An 11,201-nucleotide genomic window follows, 5' to 3' on the forward strand; every position below is an offset into this window, starting at 1 on the left:
TGAGATGACGATGAGTAAAGCGGGTGTGTCCTATACGGAGGCGAGTCAATTTCACATCAACCTCTCGTATAGGGTGAACAGGCCATAAACCAACTGTAGGCTTGACGGAATGAAGCTTATTCTCGGTCTTCAAATCCCATGTTAATTGCCATGTTGAATAAATATGTTTAATGAAAAATCTTTTAATGTCGCAATATGGAAGTTTATGGGACAAAAAAGAGTCTGCAAATTTTGCCGTTGAATCAGCTTCTTCATTCCCAGAAATGCCTACGTGACTCGGGATCCAACTAAAAAGGATATGAAAACCTTCATTTTAAAGGAGACGCCAAGTAAACAGGATTCTAATCGCAATTGGATGCATCCGATTGCTGTAGTGCGAAAGTGTCTCTAATGCACTCATACTATCGGTGTAAATAATAAAGTTACGTTCAGAGAAAGGCGGAATTTTCTGAAGGGCACAGAAAATTGCCATCAACTCAGCAGTGAATACTGAACAGCAATTATGTAAACGATAGCTCAGTGTATCAGACAGAAGAATTATGAAACAACCGACATGTCCATCTGATTTTGAGCCATCCGTAAAAATTGGTACAAAAGAAGAATATTGATAGCGATGATGCAAAAACAGATGTTTAAATATAGCTGGATCATTTGAAGATTTATCAAAGCCTGTAAAGGGATTCATGTAAGAAAATTTTGGGATATCCCAGGGGGGAAAACACAATAAATCTACAGTCTTAATGATAACATTTGAAAGGCCTGAGTCGTGCAAAAGTACTTTCATTCTCTCACTAAATGGAAGAATGTGAGAGGAACGAGCATTATATAGTCTGCGAAGATTAAGTGGTAACTTTATATTAGAGATGGGATGATTAGGAAAAGATTTTGCGCGGAAATAATAACAGGCAGACAATTTTTTGCGTCTTAAGTCAAGAGGTAGCTGGTTGCAAATAGAGTAGAGGCTGTCTACGGGAGAGGTACGAAACGCTCCAGAACAAATCCTTAAGGCAGAATGGTGAATGGTATCCAATCGTCGCAGGAAAGAAGCACGAGCGGAACCATACACTATGCACCGATAATCCATGCGAGAGAGGATGACTGCTTCGTAAATATGGAGCAGAGATGTCCAATCTGCACCCCAAGATGTTTTAGAAAGTACCTTTAAAATGTTTAGTGCTGCCTCACATTTCTTCCGCAAGTTTAAAATATGAGGAAGAAAGGGAGTAAATTTATTACTCCCAGAAATCGTACCTCATCTACAACAGCGATAGGCGCATTTCGTATTTTAATGACAGGATCTAGATGGATATTTCGTTTCCGGCAGAAATGAACGCATCGGCTCTTCTCTGAAGAGATAGTATGCCCGTTATTATCGCACCAAACTACTACTTTGTTAACGGCATTTTGCAACTGTCGCTCTATTAAATTCATATTGCTGCCCTGGCATGAAATCTGCAGATCATCAACATAAAGTGATGCCTGAATAGATGAAGGTAAAACAGATAAAACTTGACTAATGTGAATAATAAAAAGTGTAACACTGAGGACACTTCCTTGTGGAACTCCCTCAGCTTGAATAAAAGAATCAGAATAAAAGTTGCCTACACGAACTCTAAAAGTCCGATATGATAAAAAATTCTGTAAAAAGATGGGCAAGTTTCTTCTAAAACCAAATTTAAAAAGTGTAGAAAGTACTCCATAGCGCCATGTGCGGTCATACGCCTTCTCAATGTCAAAAAATATGGAGACAAGGTGGTTCCTTCTAACAAATGTGTTGCGAATTTCGGTTTCCAGTAATACGAGGTTATCATAAGTAGATCTACCGCTTCGGAAATCACTCTGCAACGGGGGAATACATCCCTGTTTCTCCAATTCGTAAATAAGACGTGCAGAGGCAATTCGTCAAAGCAATTGGTCGGTAGTTCAGAGGGTTAGAGGCGTCCTTGCCAGGTTTTAATATTGGGATCACAATAGCTTCTCGCCATTGTGAAGGGTACTTCTGTTCAATCCATATTCTGTTAAATAATAATAACAGATTCGAAAGGGAAGTTGCGTTCAAATGGTGGAGCATATTATACGTCATCCCATATGGTCCAGCCCCTCAGGGGCTCACCTACTTTAGGTGAGTACGGGTGTCCCAATCCCGAGGTACCCAGGGATCTTTACTCCCTTTATGATTTACTCTCTACTACGCCTTCTGCTGTCTCCTTTTTTTCTTTCCCTCGAGGGTAGGCGAGGGAGCTCTCCATGAGAAGCTGTCGCCGCTCTGTTTGCTTCTTGCTTCTCATGGACAGAAAATACCCCCACGTGTTTGCCATGCGTGGCGACCCATTAGACGTGCGATGCACTGTGGTCCCCGGTGTATCAATCGGCCGGTAGCTAGCAACCTCAGTTACTAGTCTGCTAAGGATCAAGCGAAGGGGTTACTCCTTGGGCTTGGCGTTAAGGGTGGTCACTGTCCCCGGGGGTAACTCCGAGCGTATAGGTTCCGGCTAGCACCAAGGTAAGCGCCGAGGGTGGGAATGGCCAGAGCCGGTGGCTGCCTTCCCTTGTTGGGCTCCGTGGTGGGCGGTGCCGTCGGACCCGAATCTTTTCTAATATCGTATGGGCTCCTCCAAACGTGGTCCCTTCAGTGGGCGTAAAGTTTATAAATCTTTAACTAATTTTGAACATTTTGACAAATTTTTCGTAATTAAACGAAAATCGGAAAAACAAGATACGTTTAACTCCGTTTCACCTTTTTTAGTTCAGAAAGCCGTCTCTGCTACCGTCGGTGAGGTAGAGTCTATTAAAAAAATGCGTTCTGGTGACTTATTAGTTGAAGTAAATTCTAAAAAACAATCACAGCAAATCATGAAACTGAAAGCTCTAGCTTCTATACCCATTTCTGTTAATCCGCACACATCCTTAAACTTCTCCAAAGGTGTAATAACTTGCGGAGAATTATTTAATGTCTCTCTGGAAGAAATTACTTCAGAATTGAAACCTCAAGGAGTGACTCATGTTCGCCAGATTGCCATTCGGCGGGATGGTCAACTCCTTCCATCAAAGCATTATGTGCTCACCTTCCATAGCCCCAAGCTACCTGAATTTATATATGCCGGTTATATTAAGTTACCTGTGCGTCATTATATACCAAATCCATTGAGGTGTTTCCAATGCCAGCGCTTTGGCCACTCGAAGATTAATTACCGCGTGACACTCACTTGTGCCCGCTGTGCTGATAAAGGGCATGATAGCCAGCAGTGTTCCGCAACAGAAAAGTGCGTAAACTGTGGTGGCGATCATCCCTCTTATTCTCGAAATTGCTCCCGCTGGAAACTGGAAAAAGAAGTCACTATTATCAAAATAAAAGAAAACATAACATACCCAGAAGCTAGACGTAGAGTTCAAATGCAGACACCTACGCCAGGCATTAGCTATGCCTCCGTTGTTCAAAAACCATTTTGTACAAATTGTTCCTGTGAAAACTGCATAAAGCAAACTCCAAAACCAAAACTTCCTGTAAAAACATCAGAATCTGATTCTGATAATTCAGTTCAAAGTATTTCAGAATCTCCTAAACCGGATCTATCGGCATCTAAAAAAACTCGAAAGAAAAAACCTCAGTCCTCACTGACATTGAAACTTGCTAAACGTGGCATGTCACATAAAGATCTTTCTGTCAAGTTACAAAAATCTACTTCTCGGAATTCCGTCGCTTTGGGATTAGCAAGAGATGGTGTAGCCCATAAGGATTTAACGTCTATCTTTGGAGGCACACCAACTATTCCTGATTTTAAGCTCCATCCGTCTGAGGATGAAGATGCACTTTCTATGAGTTGCGAAGATCAGGCAACTCCTACAGCTGCTCACTCACACTCACCATCTAAATCTTTCTCTTAATGGGTACCTTCGTTTCTTGGAATTGTCGCGACATTCGTTCCAAACTTCATGACATGAAATCAATTATAAACAAATTTCATCCTATCTGTTTCGGTGTTCAAGAAACCTTCTTGACACCTAACATTCCACTAAAATTACGCGGATATAACTGTGTTCGGAAGGATGCAGGCACTGGATCTCATGCTTCTGGAGGTGTCTGTATTTTCACATCAAACCTTTATCCAAGCACACTTCTCAATTTACATACCACTCTTCAGGCTGTGGCTGTACAGGTCCATATACGATCTTTCGTCACAGTCTGCTGTATTTATCTTCCGCCTCACGGTATCATCCGTCAGCAAGACCTGGACAATTTAGTAGACCAACTTCCGTCACCCTTCATTTTATTTGGCGACTTCAATGGACATAGTATTTTGTGGGGCTCGGATAGTACAAACTCTCGTGGGCAACAGATTGAACAGTTTATTGCTAATAACTGTCTCTGTCTGCTCAATAATGACGAGAAAACGTACTTGCATACGCCCACACGTAGCTTCCACTGTCTTGACCTAGCCATATGTACTCCTGAACTGCTACCGTTGATGAATTTGAGAATTGAAGATGATCTGCACAATAGCGATCACTTTCCCCTAATAATCTCCCACGCTGATGGTCGAGGTGCGACTCTTTGTCCTCCGCGTTTTCTGTTCCAGCGGGCAGATTGGACTACATTCTCACAACTAGCAGTTATCAATGAGGCTATGGTCAGTGATGCAGATATTTCAAAATCAGTTCAAAATGTCATTGATACAATAATGAACGCCGCGAACACCACCATTCCAAAAACATCCCCACGTGTAAGAAAATTCCGTAGGCCGTGGTGGAATGAAGCTTGTCGCGACAGTCATAAGAACCAAAAGAAACTCTGGAATCTGTTTAGAAGGTACCCTACGACTGAGAATTTGATCGCTTTTAAAAGAGCCAAAGCGCTAGCTCACCGCATTCGGCGTCGTAGTAAGAGAGAATCGTGGATTAAATTTGTTTCATCCATCACATCCTCTACTTCGAGTAAACTTTTATGGAAAAAGGTTAAGGCTGCTAATGGGATCTATAATGAAACTTCTATTCCTGTTATAAAAACCGGTAATATGATGTATTCAAGCCCATTAGACGTTGTTAACATTCTCGGCCAAGCGTTTGCACAAGTTTCCGCAACGGATTCTTACAGCCCTGAATTTCTGGCAATTAAGAATCGCACGGAACGGTTGCCTTTGCGCTTCAATGCCCGAAGTATATAATTGTGACTTCAGGATGATTGAATTGGAAATGGCCTTGTCTCAAGTCCATGATACCAGTCCCGGGCCAGATGGGATCACATATAATATGCTCCGCCATTTGAATGCAACTTCCCTTTCGAATCTGTTATTACTATTTAACAGAATATGGATTGAACAGAAGTACCCTTCACAATGGCGCGAAGCTATTGTGATCCCAATATTAAAACCTGGCAAGGAAGCCTCAATTCCTCTGAACTACAGACCGATTGCTCTTACAAATTGCCTCTGTAAGACCTTCGAGCGCATGGTTAATGCTCGTCTAATTTTCGAACTAGAGAAACAGGGATGCCTCTCCCCGTTGCAGAGTGGTTTCCGTAGAGGTCTGTCTACCTTTGACAACCTCGTATTACTGGAAACCCAAATACGCAATGCCTTTGTGAGGAGGAACCACCTAGTTTCCATATTTTTCGACATTGAGAAGGCATACGACCGTACATGGCGCGACGGCATACTTTCAACACTTTTTAATCTAGGTTTTAGGGGTAACTTACCCATATTTTTACAAAACTTTTTATCAAGACGTACTTTTCGTGTTCGAATTGGCAACTTTTACTCTAATCATTTTATTCAAGCTGAGGGAGTTCCGCAAGGAAGTGTCCTCAGCGTTACACTTTTTATAGTTCATCTGAGCCAAATTTTGAATCATTTGCCTTCATCTGTCAATGGAACCCTTTATGTTGACGATCTGCAGATCTCGTTCCAGGGTAGTGATATGAATGTAGTAGAGCAATTAATGCAAAATGCTGTAGACAAATTGGTGGCTTGGTGCAATAGCAATGGACACAATATTTCGCCAGAGAAGAGTCGCTGTGTGCATTTCTGTCGGAAAAGAAACATTCACCAGGATCCTAACATTCAAATACAAAGTATTCTAATTCCTGTTGTGAATGAAATACGTTTTCTGGGCGTGATTTTCGATCGGAAACTCACTTTCCTTCCGCACATCTTATATCTACGGAAGAAGTGTGAGAAATCATTGAATATTTTAAAAGTGCTTGCCAGAACATCTTGGGGTGCCGATCGAACCTCCCTTCTTCGTATTTATCAGACAATAATTCTCTCTCGAATCGATTATGGTGTCATGGTATATGGCTCCGCCCGCGCAACTGTTCTGCGGCGACTGGATACCGTCCATCACTCCGCTTTGCGCATTTGCTCTGGGGCGTTCCGTACTTCCCCAATAGAAAGCCTCTACGTTATTTGCCATCAGCTACCACTTTGTTTAAGACGTAAGAAATTGTCCGCTACGTATTATTTCAGAACACAATCCCTTCTAAAGCACCCATTAAGAGAAATATCGCTAGGAGTTGGCCTTCGCCGCCTTTATAATGCCCGTCCTTTTCATATTCTACCATTTTGTGAGAGAACCAAAATACTCTTGCGTGACTCGGGTCTTGACACAGTTCATGTTAAAGCTGTTGACTCATTTAGTTTCCCACCCTGGGATATTCCTCAATTTACCTATTTGAATCCTTTCAGAGAATTTGATAAATCTTCAACCTCTCATATTGTTTTCCAACAGTTTTTTCTACTACATCGTTATCGGTATTCATCTTTTGCGCCAATTTTCACGGATGGCTCGAAATCAGTAGGTCATGTTGGTTGCGGCATAATTCTTCCTTCTGATAAACTGAGCCACCGTCTACACAATTGTTGCTCCATTATTACTGCTGAGTTGGTGGCTATTTTCTTTGCCCTTCAGAAAATTTCAACCTCCACTCAGCGTAAATTTGCCATCTATACCGATAGCATGAGTGCTTTAGAGACCCTTTCACACTACCACAATCGGATGCATCCGATTGCTATTAGAATTTTATTCACTTTACGTCTTTTACAAAATGAAGGCCTCCAGTTTATTTTTTGTTGGGTTCCGAGTCACGTAGGCATTCATGGAAATGAAAAAGCAGATTCAGCTGCAAAATCTGCAACATCATTTTTGAGCTTTGGACTTCCCTTTCATGATATCAAAACGTCCATCTCTTGTCACATTTTTTCGGACTGGCAAAAGTCATGGGATCTGCAGATCCAAAATAAGTTACATTCTGTGAAAACTGACATTATTTTGTGGCCTGTACATCCTATACGCGAGATGGATGTTAAATTGACACGTCTCCGTATAGGACACACTCGTTTCACCCACAGACATTTAATATTTAGCAAAAATGCGCCTACATGCAACAGATGCAGAGTAAATTTTACTATTCATCATATTCTAATTGACTGTCCTGTTTTCAGTTGTTATCGTGTTCGTTTTTTTACCCCGTCTTCCTTGACTTTACAAGACTTGGTGGGTGAAATACACCACCCAAATATTTTTAAATTCTTAAGAGCGATTGATCTCTATACTTGTATTTAGCATTTTCTTTTTTCCTATTTCGTATTTAAACATTTGGTTTTCACTTTGCATTAGTTTTTTAAATTTGGAGGAATCATAAATTGTTCGTCAAAACTATCTTTTATTTTCAAATTATAGAATTTTATTATCATATTTTAGGCTATTTTCTCTTCATATGTGAACTTCATAAAAAAAAAATAAATGTGCTTGTATACCTATTCTAATGTTACCACATGATTGGCGCAGTATAGCCAAGTGTGGCTCTTGCGCCAATAAAACATACAAAACCAAAACCAAAACCAAACCAACCCTCACTCTTCCTTAAATTACTCGAAAGGCGTCATAACATGTGGAGAGCTGTACAATGTTTCTCTTGAAGAAATATCTAAAGGATTGGATTGGATTTGTGGGTTTTAATGGCGCAAGAGCCAATTCTGACCATACTGCACCAAACGTATGGTTAAAATATATATAAAAAATTATGCGTGTAAAATTAAATAATTGTCAAAATGCACTATGATTAAAATGTCGGCATGGGGTTTTTAAAGGAGAACAAGATGTTTAAATTACATGATGATAAAATATTAAATAAAATGGTACACACCAATAGCTTTTAAAAATTTTAAAAAGTTTCGATGGGGGTGTTCCCCCACCAGAATTTGCATTTCTATCGATGAGCTGTTAAAAAATTGTTTCCGATGACATCTAAAATTGGGACACTCGATTAAAACATGAACAATAGTTAAATTTACATGACAATTTGGACAAGTAGGAGCTCTTTCGCCGAATAAAAGGTGTCGATGAGTTAAACGGGTATGGCCCATGCGGAGTATAGTTAATTTAACATCGTACTCATGCACTGGATGGCAAGGCCAGGGTGAAATTGTGGGTTTTATTGAATGAAGTTTATTTCTAACATGGTGATTCCATGACTCCTGCCACAGCATATATAAACGACGCACCAAAGAATTTTTTACATCATTGCTTGGTATATCTCGTTTCAATAGTAAAGATGCTCTCTTTGCTGCATTATCTGCCATCTCGTTTCCACCAATTCCTACAGGACTCGGAACCCAACAAAACAATATCTCGTAGTCTCTGTTTTTTAGAGTCCTTAACTCAAGCCCCTCAGGGGCTCACCTACTATAGGTGAGTACGGGTGTCCCAATCCCGAGGTACTCAGGGATCTATACTCCCTTTAGGTTTACTTTCCTCTGCGCCTTCTGCTGTCACCTTTGTTTTTTCTTTCCCTCGACGGCAAGCGAGGGAGCTCTCCATGAGAAGCTGTTGCCGCTCTGTTTGCTTCTTGCTTCTCATGGACAGCCAAAAACCCCACGTGTTTGCCGTGCGTGGCGACCCATTAGACGGGTGGTACATTTCGGTCCCCGGTGTATCAATCGGCTGGTATCCCAGCCATTTGGCTGGTCTGCTCAAGGGGATCAAGCGAAGGGGTCATCTTCTGGGGCTCTGCGTTAAGGGTGGTAGACGTTCCTGGAAGTGGCTCTTAGCGTATAGGTCCTAGCTAGCACCAAGGTAAGTGCCGAGGCTGGTAAGATCTAGAGCCGGTGGCTGCCTTCCCTTGTTGGGCTCCGTGGTGGGCGGTGCCGTTGGGACCCGAATTTCTTTCCCTTTTATATGGGTCCTTCTAACTGCACCATAGTCACTGCTGATACAAAATTTTTCATCATGTCAACAACAGATACGTTTCATGAAATCTCACCTTTTATAGTTCACAAGCTCATTTTATCTCATATTGGTTGGTTGGTTGGTTGAGTTGCGTTTTATGGCGCAAGAGCCATATTTGACTAAACTGCGCGAAACGCTAGATATGTACATTCTTCATATTTTGTGATAATAACCAGTTCAGTAAAAGGAAATTTTAAAGTTTAAAGAAAAGAATTTAAATGAAATTATAAATATTTACATCTCTAAGGAACTTAAAAAGGTTTGGATGAGGATTTTCTCCAATCAGTTGGCTTAAGGTAACGTTATTTGTTCCAAATCGGTTGAGTCTATATGTATTAAAATTTTGACACTCTATTAAAATATGCCGCACTGAAAGAATGCATTGACAATGAGAGCAAATAGGTGCAGGCTCCGAACAAAGCAAGTGCTTGTGCGTAATTTTTATATGACCGATTCTAAGGCGAGTCAATATTACATCTTGTTTCCTGCTTAAATTAGATGTGTTAATGCGACCGATAAAAGGCCAAAACGCGTGTAATTTATTTGTGAGCTGCTCGTCCCAATTTCTTTGCCATTTTTTATTGATCAAATTCCTAACAGCTTGTAAAGAATCTTTCAGTGGGACAAAGTTTTCCACCGTGAGCGTAGCCGTTTTAGATGCCTGATCAGCTACCTCATTACCTACAATACCCACATGGCCAGGAATCCAACAAAAAGCAATATACAGACCTTTATTGGTTAAATATTTGTACATTTCTGCACATTTAAGAACCAGAGGATGACTAAGAGGATTGACATTCTTCAGAGCATCGATTGCACTTTTTGAATCTGTATATAAAATAAATTTCCCTCCGAAATAATTCAGTTTAAGTAAAGCTAAATATATACCATATATCTCTGAAAATAAATACTGAGCAAAACTGGTGTAATCTTTCCGATATAGTAACATCTCCTATCACAACTGCTGCTCCAACAGGATCTTCATTTTTAGAGCCATCATTAAACACAGGCTCATAGTTTGAAAAGCGATCTCTGTGATCGTAAAATAAATTTTTGTACATGATTTCAGGTGTTGTTGATTTCGGCAAGTGTTCAAACTCGTTAATAAAATTTATATTTAATTCCTCCCAAGGTGGAAGTTCATCATTTTTCTCCAAGATTGGAAAATCGGTAACGTTAAAATTCCTCAAAGTGTCCCCAACTCTGAAGCCGAATGAAGGAATGAACGAACGCTTTAGCGCAAATAATGACCCATATATAGGATTAAGGACTTTATAATGCATCGGGTGAGATGAATCGCTTTTAATTTTAAAAAAAGCATTGAGAGTAAGCCTCTCCCGTCTCAACTCTAATGAAGGTTCATTGCTCATTACATAAATACTTTGAATCGGGGATGTTCTAAATGCTCCCAGACACAGCCGGAGGCCCTGATGATGTATAGTATCAAGAGCGTTCAGGGTAGATTTTGCAGCCGAGCCATAAATAACGCATCCATAATCGAGTTTTGAACGTATAAGAGCTTTATAAACTCTCATCATAGCAGTGCTTTCGGCTCCATATGATGTTCCCGAAAGTATTTTGATAAGATTTAGAGATTGAATGCCCTTTCTTTTTAAGTAATTTATATGAGATTTGAAAGTCAGCTTAGAGTCAAGTATCAGTCCTAAATATTTTGCTTCCTTTACGATAGGAATTGTGCAATCATTCAGTAAAATTCTTGGATCCAAATGGAGTCCACGTCTTCTGCAAAAATGTACGCCATTTGTCTTTTGAGTTGAAATCTGGAATCCATTTTCTCTGCTCCATTGACTGATATTATTCACCGCCTCTTGCAATTTCTTTTCAATATAGACCATATCTGTGCCGGAGCAGTGAATTGCAAGATCATCTACAAAAAGAGAGCCTTTCACACACGTTGGAAATTGCTTCATGACTCCATTTATTTTAACAATGAATAGGATAACACTAAGAACGCTACC

The 11,201-nt window shown here is 40.4% G+C and overlaps 1 protein-coding gene across 1 annotated transcript; it reads left to right on the forward strand.

Moving 5' to 3' along the window:
• Window positions 1–2,853: 2,853 nt before the first annotated feature.
• LOC129987650 (uncharacterized) lies at window positions 2,854–3,885 on the forward strand. The gene has a single exon (XM_056095608.1). The coding sequence runs from the start codon at window positions 2,854–2,856 to the stop codon at window positions 3,883–3,885; it is 1,032 nt and encodes a 343-aa protein (XP_055951583.1).
• The last annotated feature ends 7,316 nt before the right edge of the window (window positions 3,886–11,201 follow it).

The sequence above is a fragment of the Argiope bruennichi genome, chromosome 10, assembly GCF_947563725.1.
Source record: "Argiope bruennichi chromosome 10, qqArgBrue1.1, whole genome shotgun sequence".
Lineage (NCBI taxonomy): Eukaryota > Metazoa > Arthropoda > Arachnida > Araneae > Araneidae > Argiope > Argiope bruennichi.